The 23,107-nt window shown below is 40.4% G+C and overlaps 1 protein-coding gene across 1 annotated transcript in view; it reads right to left on the bottom strand.

The window, feature by feature from the left end:
- Positions 1 to 206: 206 nt before the first annotated feature.
- The window catches only part of scarf2 (scavenger receptor class F, member 2), a 50,778-nt gene continuing 27,877 nt past the window's right edge, over positions 207 to 23,107 (bottom strand). The window contains exons 7-11 of the mRNA XM_017724833.2: positions 21,897 to 22,000; positions 18,637 to 18,751; positions 16,438 to 16,562; positions 5,865 to 6,017; positions 207 to 3,370 (exon numbers count right to left, since the gene is read on the bottom strand). Of these exons, the coding sequence (XP_017580322.1) occupies positions 2,238 to 3,370; positions 5,865 to 6,017; positions 16,438 to 16,562; positions 18,637 to 18,751; positions 21,897 to 22,000 (1,630 nt within the window). The 3' untranslated portion in view covers positions 207 to 2,237. The remainder of the gene's footprint in view (positions 3,371 to 5,864; positions 6,018 to 16,437; positions 16,563 to 18,636; positions 18,752 to 21,896; positions 22,001 to 23,107) is intronic.

Genomic DNA, 23,107 nt, shown 5'->3' with positions numbered 1-23,107 from the left:
AGTATGTGCTGATGCACAAGTATAGGCTATATATATATATATATATATATATATATATATATATATATATATAAATATATAAATGAAAACACAAACTTAATTTGCTCTGCTTTAAGCAATTTTAGCTTGGCTATAGCTGCTTTTCTCGCATCTCCAGCAGGAAACTTTTCCTTAAAAGTAGAAAAATCTCTTGTAAAATGTCTCTCAATGTTTGACTTTTTTATGAGGCTGAAATCAGCTTCTCATTTGCAGCTTCTTGTTCGAATACTCCAGCTCCACTTTAAATGGTGACCTTTTAGTGTTTTCGTCTCTGAATTATCAATGTTTGTCCTAAATCTCTTTGCCTTGTCATTAGCTACTAGACTGTTGCTATGGTGACCAGCAGTCTGCACACCAACCTTCAGGGTTAAAGTGTGAATTAGCAGTTATAAGCTAAATTAACTCCCAACATTTAAGGCAATTCATAATTCATATAACTGTGTTATAATGATCAGCAGAGCTTAATTTTGCTGCAAAGATTTTTTAGTTTTTTACCTAAAAATCGAATCCTGTTGCAGCGCCGCAACAGGGCAGTAAAAGAGTTGCATGGAACTTTGGTTCGCGGCTCGCATGTTGCATGTTGCCAACTGCATTATTTCATTGCACCTTTTAAACCTGACACTCCACAGGTGAGCAGTTAGTGGGCGGGGCTATGAACAGTTTGCATGATAAGCTGCAGTTGGTGCATTGTAAGCACATACCGTGGTCACATCAAGGTATATTTGACACTGTTCCAGCCGATGTACTGTATGTACACAGGTCCCATAATGTTTTTATACACAGGTTTTTGTTTATGATCTCACTTTATTTGGATAGTCCACCGTAGTCCCCTATAGATTATTTACAGATGTTTAAATTGTTAACAATCTGTTGAAACTCAGTTGATTCTACACAGTGATGGGGACCAGGGTGATAGTTGTGTTTAGGTTTTGGGTTGAGGTTAGGGTAGGGATTAGGTCCAGGTTTAGAGTTAAAGAAGATTATGGTCAATTAATTAGATATTTAATTGAATTTAACTTGTTAACGTGTTAACGAAGTTATAAAGAAAAGTATCATGCAGGAATTGCTATCAAAGTCAGGGTATTTGTAACGTCACTCAGCCCTGCAAACAAATGCGACTTGGTGATCGTCAACGTTTTTTTCACGGATTGTTATGTTAGATTATGTTTGACTAGTCTGAGAATCGTGTTTCTGGCTAAAGGACGAGTGCCGACTTCAATGAATACGATTAAAATCTATTCTAATGTTCCAAAAGTGCCAGATGCATTTGTACACCCCTAGTCTAGACACAGTGATTACAGTTAAAAGTCTCTTCACCAAGCAATTTTGAAATAATTGCTAAGAAGCAGCTAAAATCAATGTGTCTAAACATCTGCAGGACCTCCATTCACTGCAAAGGAACACTGCACTCTCCACGATTTGACAGAGCACATATTACTGTAACAAACCAACACAGATTCTAAACTGGAAACTGAGAGAAAACCACTGACTCATGAGTTGCTAACCTGATAAAAGCCAATTAGTGCATGTTTGGTGACAAGTGTCGTCTTGGGTCACGTTTATGTTTAAAAACTTCAGCCTCTGCAAGGCTATTCTGATTTAATTGCACACTGCACCATAGGGGCTCAATAGGTTGTGAGAAATATGTGCATATAAACAGAGCATTGTTATGGAATGACAGCATCTGCAAAGTGTATGACAGTGGTGGGAACTGTTTGCCTTACACCACTATGATTAACCATAGTACCTTTCTATTCACGATGAGAGAAATCCTAACATTGGTGACCTGATAGGCAGAAAAAGGGCTTTTGTTTGGTCATAATGTTAGAACACAGGATGACCTGGAATAATGATGTATGTACTTTGGTAATTGCAGGAATGCTGGAATATAAAATAAGCTTATTACATTACTTTAAATCCATTTAGAACTATAATACTGCTGAATTCCTTTCACAACTGTACAAACTGTAAAACTTTCAAGGCACGACATGTTAACCAGTGACTGTTCCTTCTCCAAGCTCGTCCTGGACTTCAAAAAAATAGAAAAAAAAACATACAAATCCTTCAGAGGAATAAATCCGGTATGCAGCTCATTGTTTCTTTATCATGAGCAAGAAACAAGAAAGTATTATGTGAACTCTTTTATTCACTACCGGCAGGCACTGCATGTTCATGCCAGTAATTTCGGAACACTGCATCTATTTGACAAACTGAGGTGGCATAATGGCCGTCTTTGGAGTGGCTTTAGCTTCTGTCTCTGCTGTTCCCTCCTTGCCTTTCTTCCTGGGTGGTTTTTTAATGGGCGTTTTCTTTGGCGTCGGGTCTCCTGCATCTCCTACTTTGGTCCCATTTAAGGCCTGCTTTTCTGGGCTTTTGGGCTCAGGGGTAGTGGAGTCTGTTATAGGAGCCACCATCTTCTGAAGGTTAGTAGAGGTGGGTAGAAGGGCTTTGTTGGGTCCAGTTACTGAGCGCTTGGCCTTCTGGGGTGGCGTGGGCTTCTCCCGGTTGGCCTGTGGGGTGGACACTCCATTTGGTTTGATACCAACTGAGAGACCTTCATTACGGTTCAGGCTCTGGGTCTTCTCCTTCAGCTGAGCAGCCAGAAGAGTAGCTGCCTCAGAGTTCATATGAGGGGGCATGATCTTTGGGCTTTTGGGCGGCTCTTTGGTAGTGTCACCCCCTTTCCTCTCAGAATGGAAATTCCCGATCTTCTTTAAGGCATTCTGAACTGCTCCATTGATGTGCTCAATGGGGTCTGAAGCTTTGTGGGCTTTGGTCTTGCTTGGTGATTCGTTTCCATCGCCCTTCTTAGCGTCTGCGTTCTTCTGCTCACCTTTCTTGCTTGACTTCTCCTTCGATCGCTGCTTATCCTCGTCCTTTCCAGAGCCTTCAGCAGAGCTTCTTTTCTTTTCTTTGGGTGGGGAAGGCGCCTGGCCTTTCTCTGATTGGTTGGATCCAGATGTTCCATGGATCCAAGACACTTTGGGCTTGGTAGAGGGGTCTGGTGGGCGTGGTTTGGTCCTCTCTGGAGATGGGGCCTTGTCATTGGCTTTGGCTTCAGCTGCGCTGTCCTCCTCCTCTTTGGAATGCTTGGAAAGGCGAGCGATTCGGGCATAAAGAGCCCCCATAGCTGTCTCTGACCCACTGGTGGAGCCCTCGCTATCTGAAGACTTCAGCAAAGGTTGCTCGCTCCCATCATTGGCAGGTTGCTTCGTGGCTGCTCTTGTGTCTTTGAGAGACGTGTATTCTCCAGCATCCTCCTCAGTAACAGACATAGTATTCTCTGGAGTGGCACTGGGACTGAGCTTCACATTGCCCTCATTTATGGTATCTGAAACAAAAATGAAGAAAAAAGTGGTTAGAAAAGGAAAAAAAAACATAAATTCATACAATGGCAAAAACCACAGACAAGTATATTTGAGATTGCTCATCAACTTGACATGGTTTGCAGCAAGTGGTTGACAATTCAGGCATTCAGTTTCCATGATGCTAATTGGTGTACATAAGCTTCCATTACTTCTACTTGCCAACTGCAACACCCTCAATTACATCACTGTGCCATCCAGATGGTCCAGCATTGAGATAGGATGAGACTGTTTCAGCTCACTCCCACTTTTCATGAAGACTCAGTCAGAGACTGCCTCAGTCACACACTGCCTCTACCAGTGCAGTTTCTAAAGATTTACCATCCAGTCTTTAAACAGAGATCCTCGTAGCTTTTATTTGGTGTTTAGCTTATCAAATTGTAAACACTGGTTGACCAGAGGAGGACGGGTCTCCCCTTGTGAGTCTTGGTTCCTCCCAAGGTTTCTTCCTCCAGTCTGAGGGAGTTTTTCCTCGCCACCGTCGCCTCTGGCCTGCTCCCTGGGGGTATATGTTGTAACTGTGTGTTTTCAAACTTCTGTAAAGCTGCTTTGTGATGACATTGCTGTAAAAAGCACTATACAAATAAACTTGAATTGAAGTGAATTAAATTCTAGCTCATAGCCTTAGTGCCAAAGTAAAGAAGCAAACTTTGAGCACCAACTATGTATATGCATAGAGTAGGTTTGGACAATAATGTAAACTGAGACCAACGATTATCATACGCAGAATTATCATGACAAACAACATCATCATAATCCATCCATCCATCCATCCATCCATCCATCCATCCATCCATCCATCCATCCATCCATCCATCCATCCATTCTCTAAGCCGCTTTTCCGTCAGGGTCGCGGGCGGGGGGGGGTGGTTGCTGGAGCCTATCCCAGCGGTCATCGGGCGAAAGGCAGGATACACCCTGGACAGGTCGCCAGTCCATCGCAGGGCAGACAGACAGACACAGACAGTCACTCACACCTAGGGGCAATTTAGCACGTCCAATTGGCTGCATGTCTTTGGACTGTGGGAGGAAACCGGAGAACCCGGAGGAAACCCACGCAGACACGGGGAGAACATGCAAACTCCATATAATATTACTTAATAAATTCAATGATAACTATATATTTAACCTAGGCAGCATCTAACACTGTCAACACTCAGTAGTTCTCCACATTTGTTTGGTTGGAAAGCAAAAAAACTGGCAAACCGACGTGCTCATGTGGAGAAGCTTGCCAATTTTCATGTCCATTGGAGAGTAGATCTCATGTAGTTCCTTGGTTTCATTCACATATTCTCCTGCACTCTTTGCCAGAGTCAGAATGTACATTATATTTCCAAATGGTGATGTAGGTAATGTTATGTTTGTACAACCTATAATTAAGTGCAATCTTTTCTATTTTACATATTTTTAAATTAACCACCTAAGCAAAGCAATAGAAGAAATCACACGCACATGAAAGAGGATAGCATATTAATGGTTGGTGTAATATCAGTGCTGTAGAGTATTTTTATATTCAATAATATCACTTCTCAGCACGAAAGCTAGTAAGGCGCAAACCTTTAGGTTATTTTTTATGCAGATAAAATTGTTATCATGTTCCAACCGCTCTTCAACCCTTAGGATTGAGCTGTTTTTGGTACTGTGCTTTCAAGACTGGTGTATGTAAATGAGCTCTGTTTTGATAGGCTGACCTGCATTGTGCTTCATTAAAAATGCAGAGAGAAACAATCTTTGTAACTTTAGTGTGAATTGGCAGAGCTAAACTGTTGTAGGCAGTTTTTTTGCAGTTTAATATCTATACATGAACCATACGGACTGGGGAGTGAATGCTATGCTTTGGAACACTGTTTACTGCGATGTATCCCTTTAGGCATAAGAGGTCAGTGTTCTTTTCAGCAGCCGGTACAAAACCTCTGTAGATACACCTGAACAAACAGTTAAAACACACAACTTATTACACATACAAGCAAGTGCTGTGTATCTCTATTACACTATTTGGTGCTCACTTAAAATTAGTTGTTAAACAGCCTTTGGCTCTTTCTCACAACACACACTGCTGGTTGTCAGGGTCCACTTTAAGAAACATTAGACATTACTGTACAAAGCGCTGCCTGGGGTGATTCTTTGAGTGTTTCTGCCTGGGTTTTGCCAGCTAACCAAAATTGCTCAGAAAACACCAATCGTTATTCCCCTCCTGCTCAAGCGTTTTAGAAGAAAATGATTCATGACTTGGTACCATTCCCACTGCTGACTCGGCCATTCGTGCCATTTCCTGTTTGTATTTTCAGATCGCTCACACGCCTAAAGGCCTGGCATTACCATTCCAGGGAGCCTGTGTCCACAATCATGCTCCATCAAACTGGGTCAGTGCAAAAATTGTTCAGAGACTCAACTCCCCAATCGCTTCTCCCCATTGGCCAAACAGATGGCTTATCCACACTGGTTTCCACGGTGACTCACCTTCATGGGGTACGCAGTAAACAGGGCCGTCCTCGCTTGTCTCGAAGGAGGAGAAGGACTCCTGGGAGGACCAGGAAGGGGTCGGCTGCTCAGCGACAGAGGGGGGCTCAATGAAACTGCAGTTGAAGGTGTTCTCGGGGTCGTGGTGGGCTACTGGATGTTTGGAAAAAGAGAAAACAAACAAACATGAGGGTCAGGACGAGCAGGCACAGGAGAATTCCTAAGGTTCTTCCAGAAACAAAGGCTCTTTTACAGAGGAGGCGGACAGGGGCAGATTCCCTGCAAGGAGCGAGTGTGGATGCTTAGATAGAATGAAACAAAGTCAATGAAGTCCAAGGTGCTTAAAAAAGCTGGATGTATTTTCGCTGTTGGAATAGTTCTAGACCATATAACCATAGTTAAAAACGTAGTGTAACGCTTTATTTGAAGTCCACATAGGGACATCATAGCACATGCATAAGCATTGAATAATGTGTTTATAAAGCAATATCTGGCCATTTGTTGCATTTATAACACTATTAGATAAATTACATTCATTTTGTGGTCTCCTGAAATCTAACTACATTTTTGAGGTCAAGTAATCTCCTTTAAATCTCCAGCTTATGGGCTAATAAAACATCTGATTCTGAGGTCAAGCAAGATATGCAAAGATATGCTGACTTACACTGAGCTTCAGATACGATTAACTAGCTGGCAGGCCTTCTTCACTGGGAAAGATTCAGTTTAGAGTGGGCCTCCAGACCTAATGTAGGTCACAGTGTTTTATTAAGGCCAGGACTGGACGATGTTTTCTGCTGACCTAGAGAAGAGGGACAGCTGTGGGATGCCTATGGTTTATCCTTCACATCTGCTTTTGGCCTGTAAGGGTTGTGGTAGGCGCTAACCACACAAGCCTGGCCTGTTTACAGCTCTCGGGCACGTGGTGCAAGCTATGTGGCTCTTTATCTAAACTTTCCAAGGAAACGGTCTTCATATCTGAGCAGCAGCAGAACTTCACTGAAAGGCTTTAGCATTAGCGCTTCAGACTGCCGAGTCACTTTCACCAGAACATGAGCCCATATAGTACAGCTGCTTGGAGTCTAATTACAACGCTGAACCTTTAATTCCAGTGAGGATTTTCTGGGAAGCTTTACATACTTGGTATCATGTCAAAACTTTGTGACTTTTTTTTTTTTTAAGTTTTCATTGTTTTTATACACCATTTAAAACACCAGCTGCCCTTATTGATTAAATTGATCACATATTTGTTATGATGGTAGTGAAGTCATACATGATATGTGAAACATTACATTGTGCGTAAATTCCATGAACAATGGACCAAAAGAAACAGCCCAAAATGGCTTGGAAAAAAAGTCTGGTTCCATTGTCTTACATTAAAAGTAAAGACGTTTTTTTGCCTTCTCCTGTAAAGTCACCGTTTTGGAGATACAATGTTTTGTTCTGAGAAGAGCAATATGTTTCATTCCTACAACCTTCTCTGATCAGGTTGAGGAGATGATGTTCCTCGTCCATGTTAGGCCAAATGCTTTGAACATTAAGAAGCTTTTGTGGCCCAAAATTTGCCTTTTACATTAGGAAGTTTCATCAAACCAGAAACAGCCAGAGCAACATGATAGTGACAAATGAAATATGCTGCAAAACAAAATTAAAGCTTTAAGTGTAAACAGTAGATAGCTGGCTGTGTACAGGCTACTTCACAAGTCAAAAACAAGACATTTGAGAATGAAGGCTTAAAATGTCTTACTTTTCAACCGTCTAGAACGCTTTCAACGTAACCTCTTATTTGGCCCCTTAAAGGCCATTCTGCTGGCAGAAAGAAAATGGACTTGGATATTTGTAAGTGTAATCAAATGGACTGTTTTTCCTCATAACTCAGTTATCAGATTAACTATGACACTGTTGGCTCTCTGTGTGTGAAATGTTGTGACTCTGAATTGAGCTACTAGCAAGTTATTGCCAAAAAATCATGTACAAGTGCCACATAAACAATAAACACCCATTGACTGGAAATGTACAATTTGATTCAAATATATTCCATCAACATTATTCAAGAAAACAATACATAAACAGAAGTACATTTAAAACAGGTATGACCTCATTTCATAGCTACTTTAAAACGGGGTTAACTAGACTGGATAAAACATGATATAAAGCTAAGTAACTAAAAGCCATAGCTCTGCTACTCATCTCTCAGCTTCTAGCTTCTCACTTTCACACAGATAGCATGCCAGTCCTGCTAACTCATGGGAATGCCACACCTTAAAGTGGCTCGACATGAATGTGAGAACTAAATGCTAGCAGACTGAGGGCTTTGTTCTTGTGGGGTTAGCGAGAGGCCGACAACTGCTATGCCCTGGTCACTGACAGAGAGCAGCGAGACAGCCCAGACTGCCCTCGACGCCACTACAAACCCAGGTTGTCAGACAAACGTGCATTCCTGGAGCATCCAGCTGCACTGACCCACACAGCTGTGTGGAGCCAAGGCTGGACAGAGGCAGCAGGTGGCCCTAATTGTCCACGCCTTTAACTCAGGTCTTAGGATGACTGGTAGCCTCAGCCTTCACTAGAGACATAGCGAAACTGGAATATGCCGATTCCTGAAGACCTCATGATACACAATGCATCTCAATATTTCTGAAGTGTGCTACAAAGTTTGTGGTCATTATATGCCGTCATCTGTAAATTTTGGTACAGTCATTATTGCACTGCATCTCTCATCTCAGGTTATAGATATTATCACAGACTGTTGTAGTTTTTCTATTTGTACATATACCTGTAGATAGGATCTGGTTTATTTATTATTCTTATATGTCTACATTTACAGTTACTGTATGTGTTGTGTGTCTGCTACTGGCTGCTAAATTTCCTTCGGGATCAATAAAATATCTATCTATCTATCTATCTATCTATCTATCTATCTATCTATCTATCTATCTATCTATCTATCTATCTATCTATCTATTAAAATGCTGGGAAACTAAATAATATAATATAATATAATATAATATAATATAATATAATATAATATAATATAATATAATATAACAACTGACTTTTGTTTCTAGCAGTATCTGAGCTCAGCACTGTCTTTTTCTCTAACCTACTGGTAACTAGCAAAGATACTTTCTCTAGATAGACAAAGCACTTCTTGTATGTCGCTCTGGATAAGAGCATCTGCTAAATGCTGTGAATGTAAATGTAAATAATAAAAAATATAAAAAATAGCAGTACCGGCTAACATTGAGACATCACTGGTTATTGTTTACAGAATCTCTAATCTAAATCTCTATTTTTATGTAGCATTAGGCCTTGTAGAGTAAAGCATTGTAGAGTTCTACAAGTACATATAATAATAATATTAATGATATAATCAGAAAATTGCACTGGGATGTGATTTATCACAATAATGAGAACATACTGTCATATCAACCATCCCTAGTATACAGTGGTCACTCTGTGTTAGATCTAGGGCTTCAATTTGGTCATAAATATCAAAAATGAGAAACAAATCAATTGTGATCACAAGAGATTTCTAATAGTTTGTTGCACTAACTGGTACAACTAAACGGTACAAACTCCATGGGTTCTAGATTAAACACGCACATCTGAAGCCTGTAAAGCACATCCCATATGCTTTATTTGAAATTTGTAACAGACAGAAATGAAGTAAACAGGCTACAGCTCATATTTGCAGTCATGATGTATCTAGGACTTCCAGAGGATCTAGAGTGATGCTTTTCTCACAGTTTGGTCCCAACCATCGGAATCCAAATGTGATTGTTTGATTCCACTGTCACTTCTTAATTAAACCAGCAGTTAATCTGCTGCGTAAGGCCTCCAGTTGAGCTCCTGAAGCCCTAACCAATGGGAATGCTTACTTGGCTGTATATACCTAGATACCACAGAGGAAACATGACTGGACAATTTTTTGTTGGGTAAGATCTTAATCTTCTTCTTTCTGATAAAAAAAACAAAAACTTAACAAAAACAATAAGACTATTATTCCTATAATAGAGCTTAGGTATAACAAGGATGAGGATTCCCCACTCCTGGTATAGTTGGAAGGTATAGAACAAGCAGGAACAATAGAAGAGAATCGTTAGGAGATGTTCCAGAATATTTGCTTGAAAATGGATACGATCACTGCCTAAATACTATGTGATATGTCAGAAAAAAAACTATATATATATATATATATATATATATTGCTGCTGTCAGGTGGGTAATCCAGGTCCAAAAAGTAAAAACCCTCCCCAGAATTTTGTTCCAACTGCTTGCTTTCTGTAATTTGCTCAAACCAGCAGCAAAGGTGTTCAGGTAGTTGGAACAAAATCCTGGGGAGGGTTTTTACTTTTTAGACGTGGGTTACCCACCTCTAGTCAGCAGAAAACCATGTCTCTTCATTTTTTTTCCCATTTTTGACATAATTTGAAAATGCCTGTTGCCCTTTACACTGTGTATAAATTTAATTAAGAATGGACCAAAAGAAACAGCCCAGAATTGCTTATAAAAAAAGCCAGTCTGGTTCCATCGTTTTCTTCTGACATCAGTAAAAAATAATATACACTGCACACAGATGGTTTGTAGTCTGCCATCAGTTCGTCCTGTGTCAAACTGCTGTGCCAAATTGCTTAACATTCTTCGCAGTTCAGGGTTCAGACCATTAAATGACACTGAAACAGGTGTAAATAGGCCGTAAATGAACGAGTCACTATAGAAGGCTCTCTGTCTCGGGTGCCCCTGGTCAGTTTTGTTGATTTCATTAATGAAAAACAAGTGAACCCATCCTCTACAGAGAACACTCTTCTGCAGGTTTTAATGCACAATTACTGTTTATTTGCTGAATTGAATATATGGGGGGAAAAATAAATAAATCATAAATCATATCAATAAAAAAAAAATCATGGGAAAAAGTGGCGCCTCTCTATTTGATGTTTTTTTTTCCCAATAATGTAAACTCTGAATTAAACCTGAACGTAAACTGCATTAAAAAGTGCCATGTTTGGGTCTGTAGAGGATGTTTTGACTTAGTTTCACTTAAAAAAATCAACAAAACATATAATGTGACCAGGAATATTCCCTCTTTTGCATGCGACTGTAGGGCAGGCACGGCCATCGTGCTGTTTCCTCCACTGCACTCAGTGCCAAACCGCCTGAGCGCACTGTGGATAAATCACTGCTCCCAAACAGGCTGAGGTAAATTTGGTCACTTCCTGTTTCAGGCCTTCCCAACCCCCACTCTCCTGGAATGCTTGGGTTGCTGGAGCCCCTGTGAGGGTAGGGTTACAAAAAGAACAGAAGGAAAAGAAAAAAAAAAAGGAGGGAGAAATAGTGGCAGACCTCACTGCAGCGGGCGGCCAATGAGGATAGCAGAGCCACTGGCCAGCAAGAAGAAAATGGGGGGTTTGAAGGAAGAAAGCAAGAAAGAAAGAAAGAGAGAGAGAGAGAGAGAGAGAGAGAGAGGGAGAGAGAGAGACTCAGGCTTTATCTAAGCCTAGAATTTGCGCATTACTTTTAGTTCTTTTAGTTCATACACTATTCCAGCCTCCACATGTTTTTGTTCTCCATTGGCTGGTAAAATAAACACGACTTTGTGTCTTGAATTTGGTTGAACAATGTTTAGTTTCACTTCACTTTGATTTGCCAGCTAAAACGCTGACGTTACGATTCCTCGCTCCGAAACACTTCCCAAAAAATGCCAACTTTTATTGGTTTCGGCTCCTTATTTGTTTTAGTTTTTTCCTACGGTTTAGCTTGAGGGGTTTTATTGAAATGCTCTGGAGTTCATCCTCACCCATGCCGACAAAGATATTATTGTTTCAGAGAGGTTTTTTTATGCAGGCCCCATGAAGACGACTCTTTGACTTGTATAATGTGGCAAATTAGCGTGGAAGCACATGTCTCTCATAGGGACGGAATGGCTTGGGGCAAGTCTAGCCATTGTTAGTAGTCCCTGACTCGTGATTTGTCTGCAGGTCACATACCAGCATATCTATAAGTTCAAATGAGACAGCTCGTGTAGTTAAAACACTATTAATCACGAACAAACCTTTTTACGATAATGGATTTGACTGGGGAATAACCCACCCAAAGGAAATACCACAATAGATTAGACAACGGTGTGTCCCAGCCTGGAGCATTCCAGCTTCCAGACTTCATGTGTTTGGTGGTAACTTGGCAATTAGAACCATAAGTGATTTATCTGTCCAGGCACACAGCCACCTTCTGATATGAATGTGATCTGATGAGCTATTATGCTGCTTAACCTTAAGCCCATTTCACACCAGATGTGGAACATAAACATGATGCTTGATGCCGTGCTGCGCCCAATAGTCTCCTATACTGATCAACCTTTCACCCCTGCTGTGCGTGTCATGCGGTGCCATGGAGGTAACGTGGTCTAGTTTTGAGGCATGCTACGGTTTCTATGCAGAAAAAGCAAAAACAGCAATGTTTTTGCACTAATGTGCAATCTAAGCTTCGTATAGGCTTCGTATTGGGGCAGTCATGGGCTGGAGGTTAGGGATCCAGCCTCGTGACCGGAAGGTCGCCGGTTCGATCCCCAGAGCCGACAGCACGTGACTGAGGTGTCCTTGAGCAAGACACCTAACCCCCAACTGCTCCCCGGGCGCTGTGGATTGGGCTGCCCACCGCTCCAGGCAAGTGTGTTCACTGCCCCCTAGTGTGTGTGTGCTCACTAGTGTGTATGTGGTGTTTCACTTCACGGATGGGTTAAATGCAGAGGGAAAATTTCCCCGTTGTGGGACTAATAAGGGTCACTTAATCTTAATTATGCATCTCCACCTCTTCCTCCTCCTTAACAACCAATAAAGATTGAAGACCATCACATTAACAAGTTTTTACTGTCTTGTTCAAACAGTTAACAACTAACTCCACTGCTATGCCAGTGATCACCAACCTTCACTATACCAACACTAATGCACTTTTGACTACGTTAATTCACTGGAGCAGGTGTGGAAAACTGGTTTATAAAACAGAAATCTGATTGGCTGAGCTGTGTTGTAAAATCCACAATTAACACACACCTATGACTGCCTTACAACTGACCTCTGTATTACTGCGCTATGGCACGAAAAACGCTTGTGCTGTTAATGGAATAATCTTGGACTCTTATGCTGCTCGCAGAGACCACCAAGTGCACTGACAAAGTTAAAACCCCTTTTTTTTTCTTTAAACTGAGGGGCTGGCAATTTATTTTCCTAACTAGAACTACACTTAGTATCACAGGTTTGAATCAAAGCATATACGGTACGATTAACTGTAAAATAGCAGTAAAAAAGTCTATAGTATAAAAGTTCAAATGTTTGTATTTCAGTCAGAAGTAGCATCAAACCCAGGCTGAATCCCAAACGGCTCCATACTCCCTGAATAGTGTGCTAGCTTTGAAAGTTTAGAAATTCTAGCCTCTACAGCCAAATAGTTCATCATTTGGTCCCAAATAGTCCCAAATGACTATTTCTTAGCTATATTATGCACCTTTGGGCTGCAGGATCCAGTATTTAAATCCCTACATAGTGCACTATGTAGGGAGCAGGGAGCCATTTGAGATTCTGCCCAGCTTGAGAAGAGGGGCACTGCAGGGTTGGTGCTAAATATGACTCTGTGGTAATTTGGTGACCAAAAAGATCTTATGAAGCAAAAGTTTTTACAAAAGCAATAAGCCACTTAAGGCTGTGCGATTTTGTCACAGGGAAGGAGTTTTAGCTAATTAACCCATCAGTGATAACCACATGCTAAATACAAGAGCCTGTTTAAAGTGTGTTTATGTAGAAATGAATTATGAATGGTTTTAGTGCCTAAACTCACACAAATGTTATAGGCGGACCTAAATAAAAAGTTAAAAGGCAGAAAAATGTAGAACAAGATGCCAGAAAACATTCTTTAAGCGATGCCACAGAAGAACCACTTTGGATGTTCCCTGAAAACGTCTGAATGCTTAGATGGTTCTTTTTTGCAATGACATTGTTCTTTTCTATGTTGACCTGCATTTATGGTTCTTATGGGGTAGAAGAACCTATATCGCACCAAAAAAAGGTGCTGCTATTGTTACAATAGAAGCCTTGTGGCACTATAAGAGATTGCTAAGAAAGTATAGCATCGCGTCAAAGAACACTTTTTGGTTCTAATATAATTAATAAAGCACCCAGCATATATCTTTGTACATTACTGGAGCGTAACACTGATATGCTGCACTACAAGATTAATATGTTTGTGGTGCCGCTTTCATACTGTCCCAAAAACACGCCTCCTAACGACGTGCTGGCCAAAGTCGCAATGCTGACCACAAGAACACGGCACAGGGGTTCCATCCTGGTAAAAACAGAAGAGTCTTTGATTACGGATCACTCACGGCACCGAGCGCTCCGCCACAGGAGTTTTAATAAGGAATAGGGAAATGAGAGCAGAAACCGGAGGGGAAAAACGTCTGTTTTGGGTTCAGAATAATACAGACTCACAGCCTTGCAGGGAGCCAAGAGCAATACAGCCAATACCCAGAGCATTCCATTCAAATGAAACCAATGAGACCCCGATTGGGTAGCGGTGGTTTAATTTCAGCCCCACTACAGCTCTTTACTTCTCAGCTTAGATCACACAGAGAAAGATAACTATTACCATAGATGACATGGTGTGCTTAGTGTCATGGAGATGTGAGGCAGCACATCAATCATACAGTCTACTGTGGGTGGGTGATACAGCCAAAACATAAGATCATAATGTATGATATTTATATAATACTTGATACTTGACAGTTTCTATCAGGTTAGTAGACATATTCACATATTACTATTAAAAGCTACAAATCCAAACATTCACATACTGCACACAAGTGCATCCAGTTAGGCAAGGCCAGTTAAACTCTCATGGATTCATGGCTTCCAGAGCAAACAATAGAGCAAAGCCCAGACAGCTATGATGGACGTGAGCCTTGTAAACCTCTTTATTTTAAATAAAATCAGTGCTGATCAGAAACTCTCTGGCTAAAATGAAGAATTTAAGCATGGCTATATTCGTTGTAAACATGCCGACTTACATCCTATTACAGCAGCCGTCAGAGTGGGATTTTCCAGTCTAGGGGGACCAGGGGAAACCCCCTCTACTGACATGTCTTGAAGGTGGAAGGAAAAAGTACAGCAGCTTTGGGGTGGATATTTGTGTGCAGGGCAAGACTGTAATGCAGTATGATTCCAAAAGCACTGTCCTTTATCACTGTCCTGTCATGCATTGCACAAATACATCATACAACCATTAAGAATCCCTGTGGTGTCAACCAATCCAATGCTAGCCTTGCCGTTGATCTGTAGGGTAAGAAACACAACCAAGCTAAGAGGTAAGAGGTACACAAATTCTAGCGTGGTTGTGTTTAGTAGCCTACAGGTCAATGGCTAGGCTAGCGGTCAGGACTGGTTGACACCACAGGGATTGCCAATAGTTGGATGATGTATTTGTGCAATGCATGCTGAGCACAAAATCATGACAAATAACAAGAACCTGCTTAAACGTTCAACATGAAGCAACTAGAAAGTGTCGGCAACCCAAATGTTAAGAAGAGCAATTTCGTCCTTTCAACAAAAATCAAACCACTTTGGGAGCCACAACATTTTCTGTCCATTTCATCATGTAAACCATAACCATAAACATGTGCCAGCATGTGTTAACGTCCTAGTACAGGTTAAAAGACATAATATAAATGAAAATGCAGGCTTACTTTGCTCTGCTTTAAGCTTTAGCTCAGCTATAGCAGCTTTTCTCGCATCTCTGGCAGGAAACTTTTCCGCAAAAGTAGAACAGTTTCTTGTAAAATGTCTCTCGATGTTCGGCTTTTGATGAGGCTGAAGTCGCTTCTCATTCACCAGCGTTTTGGCACCAGAATGTAACTGCTGCACCATTTAAGTTGGAACGGGAAAATTTAAACAAGAAACTGGCAAACGAGAAGCTGCCTTCAGCCTCATGACTTTGGAGATTAAACGTATCAGGAAGCCAGCTGGAGTGCTTATAAACGCAAATGAGCCCATTTATCTCCAAATTATCGATGTTTGTCTTAAAACTTTCTCTTTACTGTTTTTATTTTTAACTGCTAGCTAGGCATGATCACCTGCAGTGCTATGGCGACCAGCAGTCTGTGCGCCAACCTTCAGGGTTAAAGGTTGGTGAATTAGCAGTTACAGGCTACATGAATTGCAGCATTTAATATCATTAACTGTTAAAGCTGCGTTAGAACCACCGGCAAAGCTTTATTTTACTGCCAAGGAGAATTCTTTCACTTCTACCTAAAAATCGAATTCTGCTATGGAGCCGCGACAGTGCAGAAAATGAGCCGCATGCTGCCGACACACTGGTCTAGACTAATTACGTAAAGTAGTAGCTTGGGTTAAAGAGAGGAAAAAAATCAATCATGACCACTAGAATTCACAAAAACACACTTAGACAACAATCAATAAATATGGCTCATGTAAACAGAAGTGCTAAGACACTGAAGAATAACATCCATCATTTTACTGGTGCATGTCCAGCCTAGCAATGCTGTTTCGTGAGCTCAAAAATGTTGACATACCAACAACCTTGGGCAGCTTCTGTCTCCGGAGGGGGATTCTGGGTAGCTTGGTGCTGATTCGGCTAAATCGTCCACAGAGAATTCTCTTGGCCTTCTTACTGTTAGTAGAGCTGTCCTGGTCTGGACTGTAAGCAGGACGAGGAGATTAGAGCAAAGAGCAAATCTACAGTCAGGCCAACATGTGTTCTGGATCTGTGTGCAGTGGGCTGAGCTATAAAACTCTTCACTTTACTTGCTTAGAGTGTCTGTGGAGAAGAATCTTAAAAGACAGCACACGACATGGGTTCCTCATATATGAGGTGCTCTTTAGGAACCGCTAAATTAGAGAAACCTGTTCATTAGGACGCCCTGTCAGAGGGGAGTAATAGTTAACTCCATTTACTTCAGTCCATGCTTAGTAGTAGTTTATGATGGAGGAAAGAACAGAGCTTATGAACTTCACTTTCTGTGCTGATCAGTGCTGGGTGTACTAAGACGTTACACTGCAAATCCACTGAAGACATTTAACAGTTAATAGTATCACTGCATTGACATTTTATTTCTAATATCAACCAAACATCTGAACAATGAGTCAAATATATCTGTACTTTTACTTCTTCTTGAGTCATTATAATATTGAACAATTCTTTGTTGGTTTTAGGCTTCTAAGGCTTCGGTACACACCTTTGCATAGTGTTGGCGTTTATAAATAGGGCTGACTTTTGAACAATGTAACTTTATGCTCTAAAGCAGTGGCTCTCAATCCTGGTTCTGGAGTACCACCGCCCAGGGGTGGAAAATACTTAATACGTACTGTTGAACTTCATTTGTTTTTGCCCTATTATGGAAGATTTGTATGTTACTTATGTATTACTGAAGCCGCATTCACAAGAAAAAATACACTTTTTTTCATTCAATTTTCATTGAAACCTTCAATGAATTTGTTTCAAATTTCCAACTTGATATTTTTTATATGATTATATACTTCTATACCTCGGTATTTTCAAATGTAGATATTTTTTACCTTTCACTCAGGTATACTTTTAGCTTCATATTTCCACTTTTAGTTGGATCTTGAGACATATTTTCATGTACATATGTCCTTTCTGTACTTTTTCCACTGAGCTGTATGTTCATTAGTGTGTTGGGAGCAGGGGAAGCTCTAAAATCTGCAGAGCAGTGATACTTTAGGACCAGGAATGACCACTAATGCTCTACATAAGTGTGAGTCAGGTTCCTCTCTGTGCACTAAACTGTTGCAACAAGTGCTTTATTACAGTAAATCACATCAATGTTATATGTTATAGCTCTATTGACTTTTGATCTTTGTATTCCGCTGTGATGTTGGTTAATCGATTTAATATAGGTCAGAATTGTATTTACTGAGGTGGTCTATGCTGTTGCTAATCGAAACTATGCAGGTTGGAAATGTTTCCCATCCACCAGCTGTTTGCGAATGTTTCAGATGTGAAAGAAAAAAACTGTCAGTGATTTGAAAAAACATCCAAATGTCACAAAAAAAGTATTACGCTAGGATGAGGTGGAAAAGTTAGAATATCGCTCAGCCAAAACGTGAAAAAGAGTGATGGAAAAGTGTATAAATACATAAAAAGTGAATAAATAGTGACGTATCAAGCCGTAAAAGAATCGACGAGCCTTACAGATCATGATCCGATCATGACGGATATCTTTTCAAAGGTTGTTGTCAGCATTCTGAAATACCTAATCCAAAGCGTGTTTGAAAAATGACTGCACAATGGCAAATGGCTGTGAAGATAATTCTACTTAGAGCAAAACCGGAGTTAAATCTCTGTCTTGCTTGTATCAAGGCAACCCCTAATCATGGTAGCCCACTGTCATCTAAAGTTTCTTTGCACAACTGTAATGGATGTAAACACGATGCGTATTTTTTCCACTGAAATTTTGTAAAATGCACGTCATTTGTGAAGCGTTTGAACCCAAACTGGGCCAATGAATTTAGCACCACATTAATGCTAGCTCAGTCATCACAACAAAACACTACACTTCATTTATCCCTAGGACTGAATGGAGCTTTTGCCAATATCTTCTAACGCTTGTCCAACACATTTGCGGCTGGAGCATGAAAAGATTAATGAAGTGGAAAAGCTAAAACTGAACTGCAGAACTGCATTTAAGTGAAGAGTGGCTGTGTTGGTTCTGGGTGTGGTAGAGGGGCAGGTCTGAACTTTGCTGACTCACCTATTGTGGTTTTTGTTGCTGCAGAGGAAGCAGCAGCAGAGCAGAGAGAGGAGGATGAGCAGCAGAAAGGATACCAGCGTCCCAGCAGCTATCACACCCATCCGCTGGTTAGGATCTGAGGAAGAATGAAAGAAAAATAAAGCTTCAGAGACCCATACAAAGTCAACTCAGGCTACAGCTGTCAGCAGCTGTGATTTCAGCATCAAAGACTGTAACTTGCAGAGCTTTATTGCAGCACATTTATCTTAGTAACGGAATAATCTACTGATTTTGACTACTTCTGAGTTCTGACATACTACATGTACATAGATAGATGGATAGATAGACAGATTGGAAAATAAATAAAATGTGCATATAGTTGCTGTCGGAAGAAAACCTTGTATGTCCATTTTTGGCATTTTTCAGTTTTTGACATGATTTGAAAGTATATGTTACTCTTTACATTGTTTGTAAATTTTATGATGAATGGTCTAAAAGAAATGACCCAAAATGACATGGGAAAAATTCTGGTTCCATTGACTTACATTGAAAGTAAAGCATGTTTTTTCCTTCTCCTATAAACTTACTATTTTGGAGATACAAGGTTTTCTTCCGACAGCAGCGATATATATGCATATGGATGTACCGATAGATAGCTAAATAGATGGATAACTGGTTAGATAAATAATCACTACAGTCAGAACAAAACCTCGTATCTCCAAAATAAGAACTTTACAGAAGAAGGTAAAAACTTACTTCACTTTTAATGCAAGTCAATGGAACCAGACATTATTCCGAGTCATTTTTGGTCATTTCTTTTCGTCCGTTCATCATGAAATTCACACAAGGTATAAAAGACAACAAGCATTTTCAAACTATGTCAAAAACTGAAAAACGACTCACAAAATGGAGACAAGAGATTTTCTAGATAGATAGACAGACAGCAGAGTTTTCCCATCTGTTCCGATTTAGTGACTTTAACGTTGTGCACCATGGTGTGAAAGATGAGTGGAGTGTCAGAGAGTGGGGTCAGACATCCTCTCTGAACACAGCTGTGCAAAGGAAGGGCTGCGCTGGTGACATCATCACTGCCAAAAGCCTCTGCTAACCTTTAAACCTTTACTTCTCTCTGTATGCCTCTCTCTCTCTCTCTCTCTCTATCCTTCACCCTCTATTGCTCTCTCTCCCTCTGTCTCGCTCCTTTGCCCAACTCACTCTCTTGCTCTGTCCCTCTCTTTATCAGCTGTCTTTCTTTTTCTCTCTCATTTTCTCTTTCCTCTCGATTCTCTCTCTCTCCCTCTCTTCCTCTTCCTGTAGTATTTCTCTACTCAGTGAGAAGCTTGCACTAACACTGCAAGCAGAACAGGAAAGGAGCCAAAAAACACAGCCATAAAAATCAGACACTACTCTGGAAACACCATCAGGGCTGCAGCGGTAAAACTGCAGCTGTCTACTACAGTGACCTACATAGGACTACACACACAGGCACACATGGACACTCCTAACAATGCGTGGTACCAATAACAACTGCGTTTCTTTGTCCTGTTTTCAGTGTTATGAAAGAAATCATCTTCAACTCAATGTAAAATATACCGCAGTTACTTCTGACCCCGCAATGTGATTCCAAGAGTGTCAGTATCTCCCAATAATCCTTATTGTAATATAGCAACGACAACCAGCTGCCACAACTTCAAAACGAGCAGCAATCCTGCTGAAAAGAGCGACAGCGAGAGCAAGTGAGCAACAGAATGACAAAATCAAACCACACTGAAACCAACTAAGCTGTTTACACAGGCGCGAGCAGCAGAGCTGCATTTATGACGGACGCCCGGTTTCTATTTCTGACACGTCACATTTCATTGTGCTGATGTTACATTTTAAATACTGCGGTTAAGCCGCCTTTCGTCAAAACATGGCAAAAATAGCCAAAAACAGATGAGGAGAAACTAATCCATGAGGTGGAGAAAAGAGAGCTGCTTGACTCTTCCTCTCATTTTTATAAGGATATTGCAAACCTGGTGAAAGTCAGTTAGTAGTGCCATGTTTTCAATCTGCTGTGAGCCACTGAGATTGCTTTTAAATGTGTTACATACATGTAAAATAAGTAGCTGGATCTCTCAAGCTGTTATAGTGATACGCTTTAGTTTGTTTACATTTTATCTTAAACTTTTGAAGGGTTAAAGAACTTTCACACAGTCTGAAGAGTCTTCAGCAATTTCAACGTTCTTTCTATAGACGTTATGTGGAGGTTTTAGAAGTTAAAAGGATTATTTCATAAATCTCATCTGCTAAAACAGTTCTCTGAAGAATTAATCACTGAAACGTTCTTTCTACAGCATCACGCAAGGACATGGTTTTGGCATCTTTACTTTTAGCATGTCAATCTACCTACCTACCTACCTACCTCTCTCTCTCTCTCTCTCTATATATATATATATATATATATATATATATATATATATATATATATATATATATATAATATGTATATATATATACACACAGAGGGAAAGAGACACATAAAACATGCACGTGTGTGTCCCCAAGTAATTTCAGGTCATTTCTGTTGGTCCATTCATCATAAAACTTACACACAATGTCTATGATCATTGGCATTTTCAAATTCAAAATTTCAAAATTATGACAAAAACAGAAAAATGTCAAAAATGGAGATACAAGGTTCTTATTTTTCCCAACAACATAACTACAGGTAGACAGATAAAACATGCATGCATATATATATATATATATATATATATATATATATATATATATATGTATGTACGTGTTCAGAGATGGATGCATGGATGGATGGACGGTTCGTTCTTTACCAGTTCATTATTGAATGCTACACTGTAGATCCCAGTATAGTCTTGGCTTAAGGTGGGGGTCATAATATTTGGGGCTTATCCAGGATTCAAACTCAGGACCTTTTCTGACATTTAAGCGTTCCTTGTGGAACCAAAAGTGGCATCACTCCAAATATCTTCATTTTTAAGAGGGTGCTTTTAAACAGTTTTGCAGATGACCCACCCTGCTCTTTATATTATATCACACACCATCACTTGACTTTGACGCAACGGAAAGTATGACGGGCGCAAGACCCTACGGGGACGTCTCATCAGTCCGAGAATCTTTATGCGTCTCCAAAACAAACTACATAACAAAGTCTGAAGCCTATGCATTTTGTTTTTGAGGGACAGAGAGAGAGAGAGAAAGAGAGAGAGAGCGAGCGAGAGAGCGCGAGAGACCGAGAGAGAGACAAAAGGCTTTTCTCTTACATAGATTGCATTCTCCAGACACTGGGTTGCAGTTTTTATCGTGGCATAGGCAGGTCTCTGCGCAGTTCACCCCAAACTGGCCAAACTCACAGGTCAGATTGCAACTGTGAAGATAAAATGATAACAATAATGAGGAAAATGCAGATCATTTACATGAGCAATGAGCCTAACAATGAGCAGAACTATTAAGGCTACAAACCAAAGCAAACCAAATAAAGAAATCCTTTATTATTTCACTGGACTTACCTGGAAAATATCTATCCTAAGTTTAACTCTAAGGGTGTGTTTATATGTGTAGTTAAGCAAATTACACACTGTTGCATTTTAGTTATGGTTTGCTTAGCTTGCTTAACATATTCAAAACGGTCCAAACTGATTGGACCAATTTTCTGATACACAACAACTGATAATGCCCACCAAACTTTCCGAATCATGATCAAACATGTCTTGCTTTATCTGTTATATGTTATTAAAGCGATAAGCCATGAGATTCCCAGCATTACTGCGGTTTTTCAGGATGTAAACCAAGGTGAAGTCCCGGTGAGAGACTCAAGTGGCTTATTGCTTTTGCAAAACAGAGCAACTCTGGTGACTTAGTACATGATGTCATTTATGTGTGCAGTTAAATGTGCATAGCAGGTATTTTATAATGAGCCTCTTTTTAAAAACCCAAACTCTCCATTCATTCTTCACACAATTACCGGTCAGAGCTTATGCGGACACAAGCACATGTCAAAACAGCATCGGAAACTCAGCTTCCACAGTTCTGCAGAGCAAAGACGATGGTTCGTTCTGTCTTTGGTCCATTTAGACGTCGTCGGTCTGTATTGCGTTCATGCTTTCAATAAACCACACCAGTTCGTTTTGACATGGACCAAGACTGACCTGCTCAGGGGGTCTCAGTCTGTTTATGTGGTGCACACCAGAGTTCAGATGGCAGTGTTCTCACTTGCTCTAACAAATCACACTAACAGAGCAACCAAACGCAACCTGCCAATTCTGCCCACACCCTTAAAATCATTATCAGTTATTATATTTTTTCAACTGTCACATAGAAAAAAGTCATGGCTCAATCCTGTCAATATTTAACAGACTGGATGTGAATGTGACTGTGTTACTATGTCATTAAATATGCAGTTACTAGTGGTTTCAGATGTAATAGATTGATTACTAATGTCACCACTTCTTTTTTTACATCATAACCCTCCTTA

The sequence above is a fragment of the Pygocentrus nattereri genome, chromosome 20, assembly GCF_015220715.1.
Source record: "Pygocentrus nattereri isolate fPygNat1 chromosome 20, fPygNat1.pri, whole genome shotgun sequence".
Classification (NCBI taxonomy): domain Eukaryota; kingdom Metazoa; phylum Chordata; class Actinopteri; order Characiformes; family Serrasalmidae; genus Pygocentrus; species Pygocentrus nattereri.
The sequence above is the reverse complement of the archived record's forward strand: the minus strand, read 5'-3'. Positions and strand labels throughout refer to the sequence as shown.